The sequence below is a fragment of the Dendropsophus ebraccatus genome, chromosome 1, assembly GCF_027789765.1.
Source record: "Dendropsophus ebraccatus isolate aDenEbr1 chromosome 1, aDenEbr1.pat, whole genome shotgun sequence".
Lineage (NCBI taxonomy): Eukaryota > Metazoa > Chordata > Amphibia > Anura > Hylidae > Dendropsophus > Dendropsophus ebraccatus.
In genome coordinates, this window is record NC_091454.1 from 105,771,030 (window position 1) to 105,796,585 (window position 25,556).

The 25,556-nt window shown below is 42.9% G+C and overlaps 1 protein-coding gene across 1 annotated transcript in view; it reads right to left on the reverse strand.

Annotated features, from left to right (window-relative positions):
- Window positions 1-25,556, reverse strand: part of WNT2 (Wnt family member 2) — a 63,463-nt gene that overhangs the window by 18,037 nt on the left and 19,870 nt on the right. Inside the window, exons 3-4 of the mRNA XM_069956064.1 lie at window positions 16,791-17,068; window positions 16,131-16,395 (exon numbers count right to left, since the gene is read on the reverse strand). Of these exons, the coding sequence (XP_069812165.1) occupies window positions 16,131-16,395; window positions 16,791-17,068 (543 nt within the window). The remainder of the gene's footprint in view (window positions 1-16,130; window positions 16,396-16,790; window positions 17,069-25,556) is intronic.

Below are 25,556 nucleotides of genomic sequence, written 5' to 3' on the forward strand. Positions count from 1 at the left end.
TATGCAAGGATCATTTTTGTAGAGTTGGCCATCTGTGGACAGCCACTTGCCATAGAAATTAACAACATGGTTGTTGGCAGCCAAAGTTGTGCGTACTTCGACACTTAACCAGTAAACCTGGGAACTCACAGGAAGCTTAGATGGAAAACTTATTAAGCAACTTTAAAGGGGTTTGCATTTCTTTCTTCAGTGGCATGTATTTATAGTTATGTGTATTCTGGAGACTGGAAATCCCTTTTTCCCAAACAAAAGAACAATTGGCAACTACCTCATTCATTTTTTGTCTTGCTTAATAACATACATGCTCCTATAGTGTAGGAGCAGCATACTGTATCAGGAGAAGGGTGGCAATTTTGCGTAATAAATGTATTTGCAGAAATATTTATGTTGATGAGCCCTACAAGTTTAACAAGTGATAGTTGAGATGAAAATACTAGTTTAATAAGTATATAAGTTGCTTCATGTTTTCCACACATTTGTACAGATTATACTAAAATGGCAAATCCTCTTTAATGGTGCGTTCACACCTACAGGATCTGCAGCTGATTTTCTGCTGCAGATTTCATTTAAATAACTGAACACAGCACCAAATCTGCTGCAGATCCTGTAGGTGTGAACGCACCCTAAATTAAGAAATTAAGTCATGTAAAATGTGTGTCAAGTTTTGCATTTTATTTGTTAGATAATATTATGCCAACACATAAGGGGTTAACGAAAAAAACAAGTTGACCAGCACTTTAAAGTCTTAAGGGTGCGATTACACGTACAGGATCTGCAGCAGATTTGATGGCACAGATTTAAAGTTCAGATTCAATGCAAAGTAACTCTGGGCCATCAGATCTGCTGTGGATCTGCTACAGATTCAAATCTGCTGCAGATCCTGTACGTGTGAACGCACCCTAAAACTAAGGGGCATATTTATCACTTGCGCATTTCTCAGTTGGGCTTGTATACTTGTATATCATTGATATACTTGTATATCATTGATAAATAAGGCTAAAAATGTATGTGCATAAACATCAAATTAAAGAGAATGATAAATGTGCCCCTAAAAGTCTTAACCCCTTCCTGTCATCCATATTGCAATATACTTCAACTAACGTGAAGGGTTGAACGTAGCTTTATAGACAGCAGGGTCGGCTACCCTGTGTAATGGCCAACACCAGCAATCCTCGCTTGTGCAGTAATTTTACCTTTTCAATGCTGTGATGTAATATGATCACAGCATTAAATGGGCTGAATGACAGATGCTGCACCTGTCAGGTGTCCGATCAGAACCCCCATAATGTTACTACCCAGAGGTCTCTGCTTACCCTCAGTCACTGCTGAAGTGTCTCTGCTGAGATCTAATGATTGCTTATGAAAGGTCCCTAGGAGAACTTAAAAAGTCTAAAAAAAAAATCTTAATGTTAGCTTCACACATACGGTATCACAGTTCGAGTTCTTCAGCAAAATCCGCTGCAATATTGTGTACTGTTAGTCACGGCTAAGCAGTGAATACATTACCTGCCCACGCTCCAGCTTGCTTCTCCAGCTCCCAGGTGACTAATGCTTCACTCAGCCAGTCAGTGCGCTGTCCCGCCACAGCCTCTGACTGGCTGAGCAGCACGGCAGTGTCCCAGAAGCAGGAGAAGCAAGTTGACATGCGGGCAGAAAATGTATTTGCTTGTTAGCCCGGAAGATGCTGAGTTAAGTAGGCAGTGGCTACATTCTCACAGCGGAATGCAAATTGCCGTGGGAATGATGAGCCCATAGGTCATAACAGTATTGCAGCGGATTTTAATGCGGAACTCGTCAAACTAACTGCAAGAGTAGTTCACACTATGGAATCAGCACGGAGAAGTTTCGTCGGATTCCGCCACTCGTACCCACTCACATTTGCGCACATAGACGTTACGAGCAACGGAATCCACCAGAACTTCTCCGCGCGGATTTCATAGTGTGAACCTACCACAATACGGTATGTGTAAAGCTACCCTGAAAATATTTTTTAAAGAAGCCTCCTATACAAAAATTTTTTTAATTATGCCTCATTTATCAAACAGAAAATGTAAGCCAAAATAAAAATAAACATGTTTAACCCCTTAAGGACAGAGCCTGAAATGGCCTTAATGACAGAGACAAATTTTATGAATATGACCAGTGTCACTTTAGTCATTAATAACTTCGGGATGCTTTTACCTATCCGGCTGATTCTGAGATTGTTTTCTCGTGACATATTGTACTTCACATTTCTTGTAAATTGGAGTCGATACTCATAACAAATCTTTATGAAAAAAAACCCAAATAACGTGAAAAAAATGCATTTTTCCAACTTTGAAACTTTTTTGCGTATACAGAAAGTGGTTATACCACATAAATTATATATTAAATAGCATTAGCAACATGTCTACTTTATGTTGGCGGCATTTATTAAACTATCTTTCATTTTTTTTAGACGATAGGAAGCTTAAAACATTAGCAGCAAATTTCCAAATTTTCAGTAAAATTTCAAAATCAGATATTTTTAGGGACCTGTTCAGGTTTATTAAAGTGTATTTGAGGGGCCTGTATGTTAGAAAGCCCCACAAAGCACCCCATTTCAGAAACTGCACCCCCCAAACTCTGCAAAAGCATATCCAGAAAGTGTTTTAACCCTTTAGGGGAGTCACAGAAATAAAAGCTAAGTGTGTAAGGAATTTGAAAATTTTAATTTTCTGTGCAGAGATTTTATTGTAATCCAATATTTTTCATAATTATAAACCTATTACCAGAGAAATACACCCCAATAATTATTGTCCCGTTTCTGCAGTTTATAGAAATACCCCATATGTGACCCTATTGCGCTATTTGACGCAACCACAAGCCTCAGATATAAAGGAGCGCCTAGTGAATTTCAACGCCTCCGTTATATTTGGTCATTTTTGACTGTACCACTTCAGGTTGGCAGAGGCTCTGGGGTGCCAAAACCTAAAAAACACCCCTAAAGGGACACCAGTTAGAAAACTACACCCCTCAAGGAATGTAACAAGGGGTGCGGTGAGCATCTGGACCCCACAGGTGCTTCACAGATTTTCCGAACAATATGGCGTGAAAAAAGATAATTTTTTTTTTTACACTAAAACGTTGTTCTAGCCTTCAATTTTTCATTTTCTTAAAGGGATAAGAGGCAAAAAAAGACAAAAAATGTGTAGCGCAGTTTCTCCCGAGTACGGAAATACCCCACATGTGGCGATAAAGTGCCAAGGGGGCGCAGGACAAGCCTCCAAAGGGAAGGAGCGCCAATTGGCTTTTGGAAGCTGAATTTCACTGAAAAGGATTTCAAGGGGCATGTCGCATTTACAGAGCCCTCGTGCTGCCAAGACACTGGAAACCCCCCACAAGTGACCCCATTCTGGAAACTACACCCCTCAAGGAATCTAACAAGGGGTTCAGTGAGCATATGGACCCCACTGGTGACGGGCACAAATGTGGAACAATGTGACGTGAAAGGGAAAAATTTCATTTTTTCACTTTCATGGCACAAATGTGCCCGTCATCAAGGGGTCCATATCCTCACTGCACCCCTTGTTAGATTCCCCGAGGGGTGCAGTTTCCAGAATGGGGTCACTTGTGGGGGGTTTCCAGTGTTTTGGCAGCACGAGGGCTCTGTAAATGCGACATGGCGTTCATCATCCATTCTAGCCAAATCCAACCTCCAAAATCCAAATGGCGCTCCTTCCCTTCGGAGGCTTGCCCTGCGCCCACATGGCGCTTTATGTCCACATGTGGGGTATTTACGGACTCGGGGGAAATTGCTCTACACATTTTGTTTTTTTTTCCTCTTTTAACCCCTTGTGAAAATGATAAATTCAAGGCTAAACCAACATTATAAAAATGTAATATTTCATTTTCACGCCACATTGTTCAACATTTGTGCCCGTCACCAGTGGGGTCCATATGCTCACTACACCCCTTGTTACATTCCTTGAGGGGTGCAGTTTCCATAATGGGGTCACTTGTGGGGGGTTTCAACTGTCTTGGCAACACAGGGGCCTTTTGAATGCAACATGGCCCCTCGAAATCCATTCCATCCAAATGCAGCCTTCAAAAACCAAATGGCGCTCCGTCCCTTCGGAGGCTTACCCTGCACCCGCATGGTGCTTTATGTACACATGTGGGGTATTTCCGTACTCCGTACTGGGGGAAGTTGCGCTACACATTAAATGTTTTTTTTTTTATCTTTTAACCCCTTGTGAAAATGAAAAAATCATGACAAGATTAATGATTTAGAGTAAAAATTTGACAAAAAATACACTAAATGTTGGTCTAGCCTTGATTTTTTCCCATTTCCACAAGGGGTTAAAAAAGAAAATGAACACAAAACGTGTAGGGTAGTTTCCCCTGAGTACGAAAATACCCCACATGTAGGCATAATGTGCAATATGGGCACAGGGCAAGTCACCAAAGGGACAGAGCGCCATTGGAATGGAGGATGGACGCCATGTCGCAATTACAAAGCTCCTGTGCTGCCAGGACAGTAGAAACCCCCGACAAGTGACCCCATTCTGGAAACTACACCCCATAAGGAATCTAACAAGGGGTGCAGTGAGCATATGGACCCCACTGGTGACGGGCACTTACGTAGAACATGTGCCGAGAAAATAAAAAATACAATTTTTTTCATTTTCACGTCCCAAATGTGGCCGTCACCATGGGGCAATATCCCCGCTGCCCCCCTTGTTAGATTCCTTATCGGGTGTAGTTTCCAGAATGGGGTCACTTGTGGGGGGTTTCTACTGTCCTGGCAGCACAGAGGCTTTGTAATTGCATCATGGCCTCCTCTAATGGGAATGGCGGCCATACCTACTTAGCTGGGGAAAAGGGACAATTCTAATTTATTTGGGGGTATTAGGCCAATTATTAGTTTATAAGGTTGAAAATGACAGGTGTCCATCAAACTCAACCTGTGTTGATCCAGAGGAAGGCAAAAACCCCTCGTGAGGCAGACGACAGTAGCCTCATCACTGGGAAAAATTCCTTCCCGACTCCATATTGGCGATCAGAATAATCCCCGGATCAACGTGACCCCTGAAATAGGAATAAGGGACAGAATTTAGATAATGTAGAACCCCGATGACGTGTGGTGCGCCTTGGAGCGATCCAGTATGCAGAGGCCGGGGTGACCAGGACAGGCATCACACTGGAAAATGGTGTCCTTCCTGATCCCCTGTTACCCCACACTCTACACTTCTTCTGAGGTCTCCCGTTCTCCTGTGTGCGGGAAGTCACCTGGAAAATGTTGTCCTGGTGCGATCCGGGGTCCTTCATATCCAGAAGCGCTGGGTCCGCTCCATGGCTGCTAAATATTAGGGCTCTATTACTGCTTCTGATATGTTCGGATCGTGCCGCAATCTACAGTAGCTAGAGCAGCGAGGGACCGGAAGAGGGGGTGCTGGTATAAAAGTTATCCCCGTACAGGTGGTGACCTTTATCCAGCAGTGGGAAGATCAGTTCCCGGACGATCTTCCCACTTGTTTCGAGGATGGGGGGGGAGGGGGCATCTGGGGGCTGCATTCGGGTGTCCCTTCCTACATACACTCTAAGGGTACATGCACACTGCGGAATCGCGACAGATAACCCTTCGTGCATTCCACAGCTGGAACCCACCGGCGGAGTGATGCAGGTGCGCGTCTCCACACGTGTCATAGACTCCATTCTATGCACGGGCGGATTCCGCTCTCTGTCCAACGTGTTCATTCTTTGGATGGACGACGGATTCCGCCCATGCATAGAATGGAGTCTATGACACGGGTAGAGACATGCGCCCGCATCAGTCCGCCGGCGGGTGCCAGCTGCGGAATGCACGAAGAGTTATCCTTTGCCATTCCGCAGTGTGCACGTACCCTGGATCTGTAAGTGTACCCAGAGGTACGCTCACACAGTTTGTAGAATTTCATACCGTCATCTCTTATTGGGACGGTACTGGCGGAAAAGACGTGTCTGGGGGGCAGCGTACGCTATGCTACCCCCCAGACACGTCACTGGATGATGAGGATGAATGGAGGAAAGAAGGATCCCCCCATTCATCCTCACTGGCTGTTTCGGTGTCGGAGGCAATAATAACATATTCCTCTGACACCGAAAACACCCTGGGGGCCATCTTTATATGGGGATTGGTATATGGGGTATGTAGTGGTGTAGTGTCAAACTTTATTCAATGTAGTGTGGTGTAATGTAGTGTTTTTTACGTGTTTTTTTACAGTAAGTATAAAAAAAAAACCTACGCCAACAAAGGAGTTGCTGATAAATGCCGCACTTATGCCGCACCCTACGCCAAAAAAGAGGAGTTGCTGATTAGCAGCGCACTTTCGTGCGATGCTGATCAACACTCAGAGGCGATAGGGTGCGGAAAATAGAAAAAAAAAATTAGAAAAAAAAAACAAAAACTTTTTCTACATTCTGAACATCCCTGTTGCTGCTAAGTGTATTACACATATCAGCCGCTAGAGGGCAGCAGAGCGCAAAATACGGAAAAAGCCGACGCTGGAGCCGAAAATAGCCGAGAGAATGCCGAACGTGAAGTCACGGAGGAAGCCGAAGACCCGAACGAACACGAGGACGCCGCGAACCCGGAAGACGCCGATCAGGAGCCCGGGACAGGTGAGTAATGTACAAATACCTACTCTGGACCCCTCGGCTACCTAGCTGAGGGGTCCAGGGCAGGTATTTACTATTTTGTGGGACTCTGATCGCTGTGCCACCATTACTTTTACAGTAATGGCGGTCGGTGCCGTCCTCGGACAGCACCGACCGCCATTTTTTTCCGGGTCATCGGGTCACCAATGACCTGGAAAGGTTCAGATCGCCGCTATTGGCTGATCTGAATTGATCAGCCTATAGCGGCGATCGTAAGCACGGGGGGTGTTAACCACCCCCCGTGCCGTGAAGCTAAGATGGCCTGCTATGATTTATAGCAGGCCATCTTCCCCCATCGCTGTGTGCGAACATGCAGCGATCGGGGAAACATCGGGCGTAAATTTACGCCCTGATGCGCCAAGTACCAGGGCGCGAGGGCGTAAGTTTACGCCCGATGTCGTTAAGGGGTTAATAATCACTGCATGTGGAACGGTTTGATCTATTAAAATGTGCTCTTAATTCCAGTGGATACTAGCATAAATGAAAGAAAAATTCTGAATGCCAAAATTGCTAATTTTTGGTAGCATCATATATCAGTGAAGAATGTATAAAAATAGATCAAAAAGCCCCACCTAACCCAAAATGGTACAAATAAAAACTATGGATAATGGTGCAAAAAATAATAACATGTTTTTATTTTTTATTTTTACATATTATAGTAAAATAAAAGAGTCATGAGAAAGTACAGTTAATTCTGAAAAAAGCCCTCATATATAAGAGTTATGAGTTTTAGAAGGTAAGGAGAAAAAATTAAAATCCAGACACAAAGAGGTTAATGGTATGGCTCTACCATGTTCATATGGCAGTTCCCAGCAATGTAGGTCTAAAGGACATCTAGAAAGCAATAAATAATAACAATTGCCCATCAATTTGTCACTACAAAGTAAGAGGAAAGTAAGGATGAGTACGATATTACAGTCATTATTAAAACTTTTTTTTGTAAATTACTACTTTTATTTTAATCCAAACTTCTTAGACATATGTTTTCCAAAATATGATGGAAATTTGTAGTGATAATAACAAATTTGCAGTGTGTAAATTTTCAAGGCATGTCAACGAGTTGAGAAGAATGCCCTGAAGCAAGTTCTATATTAATACAACAGAACAAAACACAAAGTAAAAAAACATGAAATCGATAAATACTGCAAATTATAGGATACTAGCCTATATTTATTGGCAAGACACTAAAAGCAAAATATAACATTTTTCCTCATAATAATGAAGTGGCTTAAGTGGTTTACCATATGGGGTATCTTTTCCCTCTAGACTGACTTAACTACAAGCCTAAGCCTCAAAAGGTTTTTGTACGTATTTCAAACTATGTATTGCGCATCCTGAACAAATAACTGGCATATTTTATATTCATTTATTAGGTCTTTGTGCTGAGGCCCCAGTGGTGTAAACTGCAAAGTAGTCTGGACTGTTAAACACAATCATCTAGCTGCTGAAATAGGACCACCATACAGTGTGATGTTCTCAAGCAATTAACAACTATATCCTGTCCAAAATTGTGGGAGGGAAAACAGCAGAATTTATTTTAAAGATTTAACAGAAGGACTTGGCACCTAATACTTTAGTTCATAAAATGGTACATATTCACAAAAGCAAACACCCTTGCCTTTCAGAAATAGACATAGCTGAAGAAATATCAGCAGAAATGTATCCTACCCAATGTATTTAAAGGGAATCTGTCACTAGGTTTTTTCCACCTTAAATAAGGGCAGCATGAACTAGTGACAGTAATGCTGAACAGATGGGTGTATTACTTACATCATTCTGTTTAGCCATTCTCCTAATATCCAGGAGAATAGGATTCTTGCCAGACCCCTCCCTTCACCTTCCAGCTGCTGACTGACTGCCTATACACAGCATGGATAGATAACTGCCAATCAGCAGGTGTGTGGAGTTTTCTGCTTCATTTGAATATTAAAGGAGTACTGCGGGCTAGGGCTATTTTTAGTATATGGCTGAGGAGGGGGTGGATATATACGCCGACGGTCACTTACCTCCCCGCTACCTGGTCTGAGCTGCAGCTTGAGACGTGACGTCTCAAGGCAGCTCAGCCATTCAGTGGCTGCAGTGGGACCCCACTACGACCAATGAATGGCTGAGCGGCCTTGAGATGTCATGTCTCAAGCGCACCTCAGACCAGAAAGCAGCAGAGGGATGGGAGAACGGGCTGCGCGATCCGGGATCCAGCGCTGGAACCGGGGAGTAAGTGACCAGCGGTGCCTATATCCACCCCCTCCCCGGCCATAAACTAAAAATAGTCCTAGCCCGGAGTACCCCTTTAAGGACTACTGGGCTCACGCACACAATAGAAAGGACTACTTGTTGTCCATGTTATTCAGGAGGATATCTTTGCATCAGATGCACAGGACAATGTACGGGGGGATACATTATTCTGTGCAGCTTCTATGTCACTAGTTTCTGCTACACTGAGATAGGACCGCATAAACCTACTAAATGCTCTAGTGACTTTGGAATACCTTCAGCCCAATTAATTATTGTATAAGCCTATTTAAATTTATCATGATTTAATCTGTCCATGATAAATCTAGAGATGAGCAAAATTATGGTAAGTTGGGGCTCACATGAACCCGATCGCTCCGCATTTAAATCTCACAGCCTGGAGAAAAAGGATGCAGCCTTAGGGATGCCTGGATATCATGGCCAGTTGTAGAAAAACATCCCTAAAACATAATGCTGCCTCCACTATGCTTCACTGTGGGTATGGTGTTTTTTTGGTGATGCAGTGTTGGCTTTGCACCAAGTAATTTAGAATTATGGCCAAAAAGTTCAACCTTGGTTTTATTAGAACCTAACATAACATAACAAGGCTTTGATGATGTTTTCCTTTTAACAAAAAGACTTTCATCTTGCCACCCTACCCCACAGCTGAAAACATTTGAAGAATTTGGGAGATTGTTGTCTTGTGCAGTGCACAACCAGTACTTGCCAGAAATTCCTTCAGCTTTTTTAATCCCTTAGGGTCAAAGCCAATTTTTTTTTTTGCACTTTTGCTTTTTTTTTTTTTTTCCACTTTATGTTTAAAAGGCCATAGTGCTTGCATTTTTTCATGTAGAGACCCATATAATCCCTTTTTATTGTGAAACCAATTGTACTTTGCAATGACAGGCATTATTTTTCCATAAAATATGCTGCGAAACCGGAAAAAAATCATTTGAGCTGTCAAATTGAAAAACAAAAGAAAAAAAAAGAATTTGTTTTGATTCTAGGGAGTTTCGCATTTACGCCATTCGCCCTATGGTAAAACTGACATGTTATCAATGTTCCTCACATCAGTACGATTACAACGATATGTAACTTTTATAACTTTTATATTATTTGACAGCTTGTAAAAAACTTAAAACCTTTAAAAAAAAATAAATGTGTTTAAAATTACTCTTTTCCCATCCTTATAATGCTTTTATTTTTTTGTCTGTGGGGCTGTTTGAGGTGTAATTTTTTGCGCCATGATCTGTACTTTCAATCGGTACCTTTTTTTGCACATATGCGACTTTTTGATCACTTTATATTAAAATTTTTCTGGATTTGATGAGTCAAAAAAATGTGCAATTTAGCACTTTTGCGCTTACGCCGTTTACCTTGCAAGATCAGGAATGTAATAACTTAATAGTTTGGGTGATTATGCACAAGCCGATACCAAATATGTTTGTTTATTTATTAATATTTATAAAATGGGAAAAGGGGGTTGATTTGGACTTTTATTAGGGGAGGGGATTTTTTTTTATTAATAAAAACACTTTTGTTTACTTTTATTTTACATTAACTAGAAGTCCCCCTGGGGGACTTTTATATACACAGTGCGACACTAAGGCCCGGCCCGGACAGAAGAACTGATTTCCCTCCCCCGCGATCGCATCACGGAGGGGAGATCCGACATAAAGCATTTTAATGCAGCTGTCAGGTTTGACAGCTGCACTGAAATGCTTAATTAATAACGGGACCTGCGCCGGCTAATAGAGGCGCTCCCTGGCTACAGATAGCAGCCTGGAGCGGTGCCGTTCAGAGTGGGGTCCCGGCATGGGATGCTAAGGGGTTAAAGTTGTTGTTGTAGGCCTCTTGGCAGCCTCCTGGCCCAATTTTCTACTTGTCTTTTTATAATTTTTTAAGGGATTGCTTCTGCGGCCAATATAATTTACCCAATATAAATGTCATGGAAGCACCTTAAGAGAGCAGTACATGGGAGGAAACCAAACCAAAATAACCCAAAATAATAGAGGTTAAGCTGTTTTGTACATTGGCCTATGCATCCTACAGGCTGATATGCAGAACTAAACAATTTCAAAAAACATTTAAGTGCCGCTATTGCTGCACAAAAAGGTCAATGGCAGATAATAGAAGCTTAGTTTTATACACTTTAGCCACAAACATATATGTAAAATTGGATCATTTTCTTCAATATTTAAACCTGGCAAACATGGGCAAGTGATGCTTAGCTGCTGGGTTCTGCTACTAACCCTTACAGTTAAAGTAACACTGTCACCCCCTTTGTGCATTCTGACATCTCTACACAGGTGTAAAGGGTAAATTTAGCGTTTTTCATACCTTATTTCATATAATACGTCATGGTGTTTGTTCAAGTTAAAAGGGTCCTTTTATCAACTGCAGATTGTATTAAGTGGGCGTGGCCTCACAGCATAGCACCACTTAGCCTCCCACAAGTTGGATTGGTTGGATGGGCACTTTTGGCGTACCATACGGTCAAGCTGTTCCCACAACAGCTCAATAGGGTTCAGATCTGGTGACTGCGCTGGCCACTCCATTACCGATAGAATACCAGTTGCCTGCTTCTGCTGTAAATAGTTCTTGCACAATTTGGAGGTGTGTTTAGGGTCATTGTCCTGTTGTAGGATGAAATTGGCTCCAATCAAGCGCTGTCCACTGGGTATGGCATAGCGTTGCAAAATTGAGTGATAGCCTTCCTTATTCAGAATCCCTTTTACCCTGTACAAATCTCCCACCTTACCAGCACCAAAGCAACCCCAGACAATGACATTACCTCCACCATGCTTAACAGATGACGTCAGGCATTCTTCCAGCATCTTTTCATTTGTTCTGCGTCTCACAAATGTTCTTCTTTGTGATCCAAACACCTCAAACTTGGATTCATCCGTCCACAACACTTTTTTCCAGTCTTCCTCTGTCCAATGTCTGTGTTCTTTTGCCCATCTTAATCTTTTTCTTTTATTGGCCAGTCTCAGATATGGCTTTTTCTTTGCCACTCTGCCCTGAAGCCCCAAATCCCGCAGCCCCCTCTTCACTGTAGATGTTGACACTGGTGTTTTGCGGGTACTATTTAATGAAGATGCCAGTTGGGGACCTGTGAGGCGTCTGTTTCTCAAACTAGAGACTCTAATGTGCTTATCTTCTTGCTTAGTTGTGCAACGCGGCCTCACACTTCTTTTTCTACTCTGGTTAGAGCCTGTTTGTGCTGTCCTCTGAAGGGAGTAGTACACACCGTTGTAGGAAATCTTCAATTTCTTAGCAATTTCTCGCATGGAATAGCCTTCATTTCTAACAACAAGAATAGACTGTCGAGTTTCAGATGAAAGTTCTCTTTTTCTGGCCATTTTGAGCGTTTAATTGACCCCACAAATGTGATGCTCCGGAAACACAATCTGCTCAAAGGAAGGTCAGTTTTGTAGCTTCTGTAACAAGCTAGACTGTTTTCAGATGTGTGAACATGATTGCACAAGGGTTTTCTAATCATCAATTAGCCTTCTGAGCCAATGAGCAAACACATAGTACCATTAGAACACTGGAGTGATAGTTGCTGGAAATGGGCCGCTATACACCCATGTAGATATTGCACCAAAAACCAGACATTTACAGCTAGAATAGTCTTTTACCACATTAGCAATGTATAGAGTGTAGTTCTTTAAAGTTAGGACTAGTTTAATGTTATCTTCATTGAAAAGTACAGTGCTTTTCCTTCAAAAATAAGGACATTTCAATGTGACCCCAAACTTTTGAACGGTAGTGTATGATATAAAATAAGGTATGAAAACCGCTAAATTTACCCTTTACACCTGTGTAGAGATGTCAGAATGCAAAAAGGGGTGACAGTGTCACTTTAAATGCAGTGCTCTGATTGACAGAGTGAGGAGCCATTGGCCTACTCTCCCTAAAATGTTTCTCTGACAGATTCTACCCAGAAGAGTCATGGCCTGGGCCAGATAGAAAAGAAAAGTAAAGATGCTGATCAGAGAAGACACCCCCTGTGAGTCACTGGGTTTAAGTGCAATAATGAAGAAATCCAGGCACTCGCAACTGTAGTTTCATAAGTGATAAATCTTTATTGCGTGAGAGCAGCACGCGTTCTGACCGCACTGGTCTTTATCAACTAAAGTGCATGTTTAATTGCATGTCACCATTTGTACTGGTGATGAAGCCTGTGTAGAGCTGTTATCTACCAATATCTGGTCACTGTATTGGCTGGGGAATAACAGTTCGTAGTATAGTATTCTATTCATTAACAGTGCAGTCATAATGGCAGTGGTCATGGTGTGGGAGAATATTTGTCCTCTATATACTAGTATTATTGGTAAAACTGGCCCTGGTACACAGTAGTACGCGGCCACCCCTTGCCCCAGACTCACCCGCTCACTGGCGCCGTGTGTAATAGTGTATATAGCCTTTAGGTACTTCAAGTACAGTGTCTAGGGTGGTGCTCTGAGGGGAAAATGCTTGCAGACATTTTTTTAAATAGCAACTGCTTCTTTCAAGTTCTACATAACTTTTTTTTACCACTGGGCTGTCATCCACATCATGAGAAAGAGAGAGTGTTGAATAGTGGTTAAAGGGGTTAACCAGGCTTAGAAAAACATGGCCACTTTCTTCCAGAGACAGCACCACTCTTGTCTCCAGTTTGGGTGGGGTTTGCAACTCAGTTCCATTGAAGTGAATGGAGCTTAAAGGGGAACTCTGGATAAGAAAAACTTGTTTTCTATTAACATTAAAAGTTGTATAGATGTGTCTATATAATGTATTAACATATTTGTACGGTTCTGACACACTGGTAGCTGATAGGAATCCAGGAAGTGAAGAAAAATGGCCCCTGTGCCAATCCACATTGTCTCCTGCTCCTTCTGCTATCCCCCCTTAGGAGACAAATCTTCCATGCTTCTGTTTCCAGACGGTTTCCAGACCGCCTGGTGAATACAGTGGCATATGTAGGAGGTATACTTATGGCAATACTATTGATATATACTTCCAACATAAACAATTAGTGTCATGTGAACGGAGCCTAAGCTAGCACTCTTATAAGGGGAAAAGATCTCAGACAAGGATGACAACAGAAGATGGTAATAATTGCATACAAATGTAAAATGACTCAAAAGGAAACATTATAATATATTCAAAGCACAAGGTTAAAATAAAGAATTTCAATAAAATCTTTCAAATACGTCATTTCTTTCAATGTGACCTTAAGTGAACAGTTAATACCAGACATACAATTGAAATTCAGAGAAAATAGCACAGTTTGAGAGGAACATTATAAAATCAGGTTAAGTGCATCTTTGCTTATTTCATTCCTTAAGTGCACTCTCTACATCAGCTCGTTCCATGTAAATCTGACATTGTGATCAATATATTTCAAGACCTGATATACAGAAAGATGTGTATTTTGAGAGTGAAGTCACCATAGTGTTATCTAACAATGGAAAATGCTATCTCCATTAGTGCCGATAAATACGTCACATCATCTGAACAGAAAAAATGATCTTGTGTATTACAGTGGTTCATTAAAATTAGATCTACTGAGTAACAAGCATTACGTCATACTGCTCCATGGTGAATAGTAATATTCACTTAATGGGAATGTATAATTTCATTTTGTACTGGACGTCATGGTGCTATCTTGATTGTTTTTTGGATGATGTAATCTGCTTATTCCTTTTAAATTGCAATTTTAAAATCTATACAGCATAAGTTTAGACTCTTGATTTTACTTCATACTGAAACAGTACTTTAAAGTAAGTATCTGTCTACATTTCTTACTACACATACCAATTGTGTGCATACTAAGGGGGAGATTTATCAAAGGGTGTAAAATTTAGACTGGTGCAAACTGCCCACAGCAACCAATCACAGCTCAGCTTTCAGCTCTGATAACGTTAAAGAGGAGATGTGATTGGTTGCTGTGGGTAGTTTGCATCAGTCTAAATTTTACACCCTTTGATAAATCTCCCCCTTAAAGTAAACTGAACAGATGTCCCAGACATATGCATATATGACTATATAGTTGTGTACCAGATCCAGACTGGGCATCTGGCAGTTCGGGGAAATGCCAGAGGGGCTGTGTGTTGTGTGGGCCTGTGTACTCTTCCCCTGCACATCGCTCCCTGCACTTCACATGCTGAAAGGCTGTGTGCAGACAGGGTCCTGCACAGCAAGAGCCAGCCCTTACACTGTATGCAGCCTCTAGTATTCTTCCTACAGATCTTAAATAGGCCCCACATGCTCATAATATTTGGAGGATTTGGAGATACATACAGTGTGACTGATGGACTGTTGAATATTACATGTCCATTGTGTGAGTGGCACATGTAGTATGTAGTAATGTTAGTGGCATATGCAGTATGTAGTAGGCATATTAGTGGCACGTATGGTATGTAGTAGGAATGTTGGTGGCACATATGGTATGTAGTGGGTATTCTAGTCGCACATGCAGTATGCAGTAGTTACATTAGTGGCACATGTGGTATGTAGTGGGTATGTTAGTGGCACATACAGTTTGTGCATTGTGTGAAAGGAGCCTGCTATTTGATGGTATGTTTGCAGTGTGAGTAATGGTCATGTGATTAATATCTAGTGTGTTATATAAAGGCAGATATATTTCCCAGTGAAATACTATTACTTTTTGTAATACATTTTTGTATTTTCTTTTTGTAAAAACATTGCACTTTTCATATACTGATGGCCCTATATAAAACAGAATATAAATCTTATCCTTACCTACCACTCTCCCCCGGTGTCCTCCTGCAGCATCTCCAAGTCCCCTGCTGAATGTGGCCATCGACACTTTTGAGACAGCCTACTCAGCCTAAGTCACTGATAAGCTGAGCAAGTTGTCACTGCTAGGATTTGTTTCACTGTTTTACTAGGAAGTGGTGGTGGCATATAAAAAGTTTATAAGTGCGGGCAGCAAAATATAAAAAGTTTTTAAATGCCGGAATTTTAGTCCCAGTCTGGCTCTGTTGAGTACGTCTGGTAGGGCCAGACTGGGACTGGAAGTGGCTGAACAGTGGGGATGATGTGTAGGTATATTGATGTATGCCAAACACATACATTACAAAAGGACATTTGTCTATGGTCATCTTTGGGGTTGTGAGCAGGATCAGCATGGGCTTTTAAGGTATAAACTGAACACATGAAAACCGTAATATGGTATAGCTCTATCAGAATGTAACTTTAAAGATATTTTATTAACTGAAAAGTCTTACCAGCATCTCTGTCCTTGATACAGTAGTCAGGTGAATTCTCAAAGTATACCAAGTCATTGGAAGTAGGTTTGTTATACCTTTTATTTGCCACTGTAAAACCAGTACCATCTTGATTCATAACAACTTGTATGGCTCCATTGTACTTTTTTCGCAATAAGTCTCCAGATTTTCGAAAGTCTCCCATAGTCAGCCAGCATGTCCTTACAGTACAAGACCCACTAACTCCATGGCACTTGCATTCCTGCTTTATAAACCTCTTTACAGCCTACAATGGGTAAACAGAATATGAGGCTAGCTAGTTACTGTTGAGATCACCGCACAATTTCAGTTAATACAATGCATATTGTTCTTGTTAATTTGTTACAAGCACTTTCACACAAAATTCTTTAGAGCATCACTGTGCTTTGTAATGTTATTGTACAGGGTGACCAATAATGTTACAAGGAAAGCTACTAGAAATCATCATGCAAGTTTATGTAAATATAAAATATTATATTATATTATGTAAATATAATGGTGGATACATAGAATGTAAGAAAAACTTACAGCATAATAAAAAACAACATAAAAATGTACAAAGAACAAAGTTGTCATCTCTAGGCTTGCCTTTTCACCACTATGTGTTTGATTTAACACCATAAGAAGGTAGGTAAAGAATACCTTTCGTCCAACTCTGTTGTTGTGAAGGTTCATTAGGGCTCTTGCATCTTTTCCTTTCCTCTCTCTTGCGTCCACAAATCCTCTAGCAAATCTAATACCATAGTCTATGTTATCACTGCAGCCACCCCAGTCAAAGCTGCCTCTGCTGTCCTTAGAAGAACCTTTTTTATCTGGATCACAAGAGCAAGACTTCAGTTCTCCTTGACTGCAAGCTCTTGTGATAGCAAACACTACTCCAGCAGAAGAGATGGCATAAACAAAGGCTGACTCTCGGCTACCTGAAAATATAGTTTAAAACAAAAAATTAGCATGTTCCTACATGGTGTTATTATTCAATTCATTTGTTACTTTTTATTTTTGAAGGGGTACTCCTGCCCTTAATTTTTTTTTTAGATATTTCTGCACTTATACAGAAAATAATAAAGAGTCTATTCTTACCTAACCATGCTCCCCCTGTGGTGTGTATGCAGTGTCCTCTCTGCAGTGACAGCCTGCTCAGCCAATCAGCGGCTGCAGCGCTGTCTCGCTTCAGTCAGTGACTGGCGGAGCAGGTTGTCACTGCCGAGAAAGGTCCTTCTCAGGTGATAGGAGCATTTAGCGGGGAACCCGATGATGCTGTAGCAGAACTCCTGGGGACCATGGTGAGGTAACAATAGTCTCTTTATTATTTTCGATATCAGGGCAGCAATATAACATTTTTTAAATAGCTGGGGTACTACTTTAACCTTATTTTTTCTAGAAGAGTGTATGCTAGGTTTGAATATGCCGTAGCTGCCTTTAGTTGTCTGTAGATATTTAAATGGCCATTGTCACTTTAAAAAGCTTTTGACATGTTGTGGGTACATTGTAGATTTTTTTTGTGAAATTTAATTCTCTGGAAAGTGGAAATTGGTTTACTCAAAACTGACATGATCTCCACTTTTCTAAGTGCAGATCCAGATAGTTCAGTGTAAGTGTAGGAAATTGCAGATATTTGTTTAAATCCCGGGAAAATTTCAGATGCAGTATGAACCAGAATATGCTAATAAAAGCCTTTAAATGGGTTGTCCAGGCAGAGGACTTTTTGATATATGCTTGGGGAGGGGAATAATAAACTACACTGATCTCCCTGGCAGCCGCATCCCTGTTGGCCGCAATGTTCCAAGAACCTGGAAGCGGCCATACAGTGGGGATGATGCGAGTAAAGATACCAGCTGTGGGAGTCAGGGAGGTGTGTGTGTCTCCCTCTCCCCAGGATTCCCAGTTTGGACCTTTTAAAAGGGTACTCCGGCCCTGCAGTATAATCTGTGTACGGCTGGGAAGGGGGTAGAAATAAAAGCCAACGGTGACCTACCTCCCCGGTTCCAGCGGCGGCTCCCGAATCGCGCCACCCCGTACCCCCGTCCCACGGACACTTCCTGGTTAGAGCTGCGGCATGACGTCTCAAGGCAGCTCAGCCATTTAGCGACCGAGGCGGGACTCCGCTATGACAGCTGAATGGCAGAGCTGCCTTGAGACGTCACGTCTAATGCCACAGCTCTAACCAGGAAGCGGTCGCAGGACGGAAGTACGGGGCGGCGCGATCCGGGAGCCGCCGCTGGAACTGGGGAGGTAAGTCACCGCCGTCTTCTATTTCAACCCCCTCCCCCGCCGTACACAGATTATGCTGCAGGGAGTACACCTTTAAGTCCAACAAACAGATTTCAATTCCTTAATTTAGGAATTTTCCAAAATGTGCCCCCCTTCCCTTTTTATTTCCATTTCAACACCAGTAAGACATCTCACTGACCTGCCACTACAGGGACAGAAAATACTGGCAGGAGGTTGTTAGGCTGGTGTGGCCTTTCTATCTCTCTCTTTCTATCCCTACAGTGATCAAGGATAAACCTTTTTAGTGGTGCCAATGTGTTGGATGAAATAGACGGTATTGATGGTTACATGTTGCTGTATCTGGCAAATTTAGGACTTTAAAAGTTAAAGGGATACTTCAGAGAAAAAATATTTATAAAATCAACTGGTGTCAGAAACTTATATAGATTTGTAAATTACTTCTTTAAAAAAATTCTCAAATCTTCCAGTACTTATCAGCTGCTGTATGTCAAGCATGAAGTGGAGTTTTCTTTACAGCTTGACACAGTGCGCTCTGTCCATATCAAGAACTGTCCAGAGCAACATATCAAGAACTGTCCATAAAAAACCCCAACTGCTCTGGACAGTTCCTGACATGGACAGGTGTGGCAGCAGAGGGCACTGTCAGACTAAAAAAGAATATACCACTTTCTACAGGACATACAACAGCTGATAAGTACTTGAAAGCTTCAGATTTTGTTACAGAAGTAATTTACAAATCTGTATAACTTTTTTACATTAGTTAATTAAAAATATTTTTTTTCCTCACCAGAGTACCCCTTTGGGTGCCTTCACACCTACCGGATCCACAGCGGATCTCACTTCTGCGGATTCGAAGCGACAGCCGCTGCAGATCCGGTATCAATTCACCCCTATGATAGCACATATTCGCAGCGGGATTAACATCCCGCTGTGAATATGCTTTAACTCCCTGGTGCCCGCAGCCCCGCCGTCGCATCCCCCATCCCCGGTGGCAGCACATCCCCCCCATCCCGGCCACATCCCCCCATCAGCCCATCTCCGGCCCGCTGCCGCGAGCATACATTACCAGCTCAGCGGCGCGGCTGCAGTGAGGCTCCCGGCTCCGGTCCCGCTCAGCTGATCTGAGCGGGACCGGAGCCAGCAGCCTCACTGCAGCCGCGCCGCCGAGCAGGTACTGTATGCTCTCGGCGGCGGGCTGGGGGTGGGCTGATGGGGGGATGTGGCCGGGATGGGGGGATGCCCCGGGGATGCGACGGCGGGGCTGCGGGCACCAGGGAGTTGAAGCACATATTCACAGCGGGATGTCAATCCCGCTGCAAATATGTGCTATCATAGGGGTGAATTGATACTGGATCCCCAGCGGTTCTCGCTTCGAATCCGCAGAAGTGAGATCCGCTGTGGATCCGGTAGGTGTGAAGGCACCCTTTAAGTAGAAGTTGAAATTTGATGCAAATGAGAAATAAATTGCTTTATCTTCACAGAAAGGGTTGTTCTGTTTTTTTTGTGTGTGTAAATCAGTTTAAGTTTTGAGACAATAAACATTGCAATGAACATTCAGACAAGTGTCCCAGAGCATGGCACTTAACTCACACTGTAGTTTACAATATTGAACACTCAGAACATAGGGTAAATATAACTACCTGTAGCTAAAACCAACTTGACAATGAACTACAGTCGTCTAGTTGGGAAGCCATAGAAGTGTATTTGGACGTCCTGAGAAAGGTATGGTATGCAAGGCTTACATCAACCATTGTCCAAGAACAACAAGGTTAGAAGAGGAGACAACAAAAGGGAAGAGAAATAAAGAAACAAGGAAAGAGAGAGGGGGGGGGGTCTAGAGGAGAAAAGGGGCTGGGGTTGTCAGGGAATCTGAATACCAGATAACACTCTAACGGGCCAGCCTTTGAGCAGAATGGGCTGGTTTTGTACTGCCACCAGCAGAACCAAATGCATGAGGCTCCTCCGCCTCATCAAGGTGGAAAGGGTTGTTATGTTAAAGGGAAACGGACAGCATGGATATGCATATATCTGTGCTGCCAGTTTACCTTTAAATGCAACTTCATAATATTGTTATCAAACAAGAACATGTTTTTCTTAAAAAAAAAATAAAAAAAATTAAACATGGTATTCTGTACAGTATGTCTCTCTACTTTACATGTGCCAAGGAAATTGCTAAGTCCCTCCAGAAAACAGTTGGGTGGAGAAAAGAGTGAAATGAAACATTTTGCATGCACAATCTTAAAATCCATGTATTTAAACACTGTCCAAGTATCCATTTTGATATATTACCCAAAACTGTAATACATATCAAATATAGGAAATATGAGAGCAAAGCACAAATACACCTAGAATAACGATGTGTTATGTGACTAGTGGATTTTCAAAAATGACTTTCTGTGCACAAATAAGGCATTTTTAATCTTGGACCATGTTCTTGACATGAAAATAAATATAAAATCCAAATATAGTTTTGCAAGTAGAAAATATTTCAAAATGTGAAATACTGTATATTTCAACAATAGTTAGAGAAGCCAAAAGACTATGGCATGAATCTTAAACCAAAGTATGGAAAAAAAAATGGTGTATAGTCCCTTTATGGTGAGCCTCTGAATATGCTTTTAACAAAAAAAAAAAAAAAACTGAAAAGCTGCCTCAGGGTGCATAGATATGTTATATTTTGTTGCTGGCCAAGCCAAGCATGGGTTGAAATGTTGAATCTATTTTCTATGATTCCCCACATTAAAGGGGAACTCCAGCATTTTTTTCTTTTAAATCAACTGGTGTCTTAAAAGTTATATAGATTTTTAATTTACACCTATTTATCAGCTGCTGTATGCCCTACAAAAAGTGGTGGATTCTTTCCAGCCTCACACAGTGCTCTCTGCTGCCACCTCTCTCCTAATTAGACAAACTTCAATAATTTTACAGATATCAGACTTATGGTACCCTATTACTTTAGGACTGAAGGTTTAAAAATGCAGCCCCCTGTGGCTACAGAGCTCCCGAGATCTTCCAGCCTCTTTCTATGCAGCTTATTCCTCTGTACGCACATGCAGCAAAGTAATATGTCTGACTGCTAGCCGTCAGTCCCCCGCTCCACCATTGATTCCTAGGCTGCAGGCAGTTCAGGTCCACAGCCTATGAGCCGCTGGGACACTATCCCCTCACTGGCCGGTACTTTATCTCGCTTGTCCGGGGATTCTGACCCTGCAGCTATCGCATTGCAAGACTAAAGAGAGAGGGGCTCTCCTTGGAATTTGGATTGAGTATTAGTTGATTTTTTTCTGAATGAAAGCACAGGGGGACATTATTACTGACTGGAGGCGCAGGGCAGACAATTATTAGTAAATGGAGGCACAAGGCGGACAATTATTAGCAAATGGAGGCACAGGGCAGACAATTATTAGCAAATGGAGGCACAGGGCAGACAATTATTGGTAAATGGAGGCACAGGGTGGACAGTTATTGGTAAATGGAGGCATAGGGCAGACAATTATTAGTAAATGGAGGCACAGGCCAAACAATTATTAGTAAATGGAGGCACAGGGCAGACAATTATTGGTAAATGGAGGCACAGGGTGGACAGTTATTGGTAAATGGAGGCATAGGGCAGACAATTATTAGTAAATGGAGGCACAGGGCAGACAATTCTTGGTAAATGGAGGCACAGGGCAGACAATTATTGGTAAATGGAGGCACAGGGTGGACAGTTATTGGTAAATGGAGGCACAGGGCAGACAACTATTAGTAAATGGAGGCACAGGACAGAAAATTATTGGTAAATGGAGGCACAGGGTGGACAGTTATTGGTAAATGGAGGCACAGGGCAGACAATTATTAGTAAATGGATGCCCAGGGTGGACAGTTATTAGTAAATGGAGGCACAGGGTGGAAAGTTATTGGTAAATGGAGGCACAGGCCAGATAATTATTGGTAAATGGAGGCACAGGCCAGACAATTATTGGTAAATGGAGGCACAGGGTGGAAAGTTATTGGTAAATGGAGGCACAGGCCAGATAATTATTGGTAAATGGAGGCACAGGCCAGACAATTATTGGTAAATGGAGGCACAGGGTGGACAGTTATTGGTAAATGGAGGCAGAGGCCAAACAATTATTAGTAAATGGAGGCACAGGGCAGACAAATATTGGTAAATTGAGGCACAGGGCAGACAATTATTAGTAAATGGAGGCACAGGGTGGACAGTTATTAGTAAATGGAGGCACAGGGCAGACAATTATTAGTAAATTGGGGCACAAGGCAGACAATTATTAGTAAATGGAGGCACAAGATGGACAGGTATTGGTAAATGGAGGCGCAGGGCAGACAATTATTAGTAAATGGAGGCACAGGGCAGACAATTATTAGTAAATGGAGGCACAGGGTGGATAGTTATTAGTAAATGGAGGCACAGGGCAGACAATTATTAGTAAATGGAGGCACAGGGTGGATAGTTATTGGTAAATGGAGACACAGGGTGGACAGTTAGTAAATGTAGGCACATAGGGACAATTATTACTGAAGGCACAGAAGGGGGGGCTATGTCCACTATTACCATAGAGGGGTACAGGGGGCATATTACTATATGGGGACCAGAGTGGTATTACTATACTCATACTATTACTACTACTATACAGTAAATAGGTTATGGGGGGGGCACTATTACTATATAGGGCAAATTACTAATTACTAATGCAATACTAATTACTGTGCAATTTTAAAGTACATTACATTCACATTATCTGGTGCATGCCTGGAGAATCTTTCATCACAAGTTAAATTAATTATAATAATCCTCCATCCATGATACATTGTCCAGGACTGACCACCTACCTGCTTATGAACCAGTGACATCCACACTTTGCCACTTTAGGGTGCCTTCACACCTACCGGATCCACAGTGGATCTCACTTCTGCGGATTCGAAGCGAGAACCGCTGCGGATCCGGTATCAATTCACCCCTATGATAGCACATATTCGCAGCGGGATTGACATCCCGCTGTGAATATGTGCTTTAACTCCCTGGTACCCGCAGCCACGCCGTCGCATCCCCCCATCAGCCCACCCCCACCCCGGCGTGGCTGCAGTAAGGCTGCCGGCTCCGGTCAGCTGAGTGGGACCGGAGCTGGGAGCCTCAGTGCAGCCGCGCCGCCGAGCAGGTAATGTATGCTCGCGGTGGCGGGCCGGAGAAGGGCTGATGGGGGGATGTCGCCGGGATGGGGGGGATGTGCCGCCGCCGGGGATGGGGGATGCGACGGCGGGGCCGCGGGTACCAGGGAGTTAAAGCACATATTCACAGCGGGATGTTAATCCCGCTGCGAATATGTGCTATCATAGGGGTGAATTGATACCGGATCCGCAGCGGTTCTCGCTTCGAATCCGCAGAAGTGAGATCCGCTGTGGATCGGTAGGTGTGAAGGCACCCTTATTATGTTTTTATACCAATCACTCTCACTCCACCTTCTTCTAAAGGTCAATTACATGGCAGATTATCGCTAAGGCTGGGATTACACCACGTTATTGCAATTCGTTTTTGCGAAAAATGGATGAAAAACGGATAGAAAAAAAGGATGCAAGTGTGTGCATCCGTTTTTCCAATGACTTCCATTATAAAAAAATATAAATGGAAAAAAAATAACAAAACGGGTCAGGTTTTTTTGACGGACACAAAAACGTGGTCGATTCAATTTTTTTTTATAATGAAAAATGGATCAAAACGGTTGCACACAATCCGTTGCAAAAAACGGATTGCAAAAACGTACTGTGAACCCAGCCTTATAAGTGTTCCTAGGAATGCTCATTTACCCGATAATCGGCCCATGTAAAAGGGCCAGCACTTGTATGCTTTTTTGATCATTCTTAAAAGACAACTCCGGCCAAAAGCATTTTTTATTATCTTATTAGTTAGGGAAAGTTAGACAAACTCCTAAAATACATTAATTATGGGAAATGCACATATACTGCTATTTGCCTTAATTTAGTAGATCAGAGACTTCAAAATCTCAGAAATTTGGTGATGTCACGAACCGGGGAGTAATTCCAATGGAAGTGTCCAGCAGCGGGCGCACTATATATATAGAAGTCAATGAATACCATGATTACCTGATTAGTCTATGGAACAGGTGAGTCTGCACACTGTACTACTCCCCCATCATCTATGTGCTCATAGTATGAGCAGAAAGATGATGGGGGAGTAGTACCAGGGCCATCCCCAATCTGCCCCTTTGCCCTCCCACTGCTGCCACATATGCCCTGGTACTACTTCCCCATCATGTGCTCATACTAGGGAAAGCCCTAGGTAGATGGGGAAGTAGTACCAGGTCTATCCCAATCACCGCCGCTGACGCCTTTGCTCATCCGGCGGGTCCGCCGCTGTAATTGAGGCCCTGGTCTCAGGGGGGGAGTAGGCCTCAGATCGGGGCCTACTCCTCCCCTGAGACCGGGGCCTCAATTACAGCGGCGGACCCGTCCGGAACTCCTGTCACTGCCGCCCCTGCTTGTCCGGTGGGTCCGCTGATGTAATTGAGGCCCCAGTCTCGGGGGGGTAGGGGAGTAGGCCCCGGTCTGAGGCCTATTTCCCCCGAGACCAGGGCCTCAATTACAGCGGCGGACCCGTCCGGAACCCCTGTCACCGCCCCTGCTGGTCCGGTGGGTCCGCTGATGTAATTGAGGCCCCGGTCTCAGGGGGGGAGGAGACCGGGGCCCCAATTACATCAGCGGACCCGCAAGATGAGCAGTGGCGGCGGTGATGGGGATAGCCCTGGTACTACTTCCCCATCATGTGCTCATAGTATGAGCACATGATGGGGAAGTAGTACCAGGGCATATGTGGCGGCAGCGGGTGGGGTTTGCGGATTGGGGATGGCCCTGGTACTGCTCCCCCATCATCTATCTGCTCATACTATGAGCAAATAAATGGGGGAGTAGTACAGTGTGCAGACTCACCTGTTCCATAGACGAATCGGGGTGTAATTCCAATGGAGTGTCCAGCAGGGGTGCACTATATATAGAAGTCAATGGTACTCATTGACTTCTATGTATAGTGCGCCCCCTGCTGGACACTCCATTGGAATTACACCCCGTTTCGTGACGTCACGGTATTTCTGAGATTTTGAAGTCTCTGTGATTTACTAAATTAAGGGAAATAGCAGTAAATGTGCATTTCCCATAATTAAT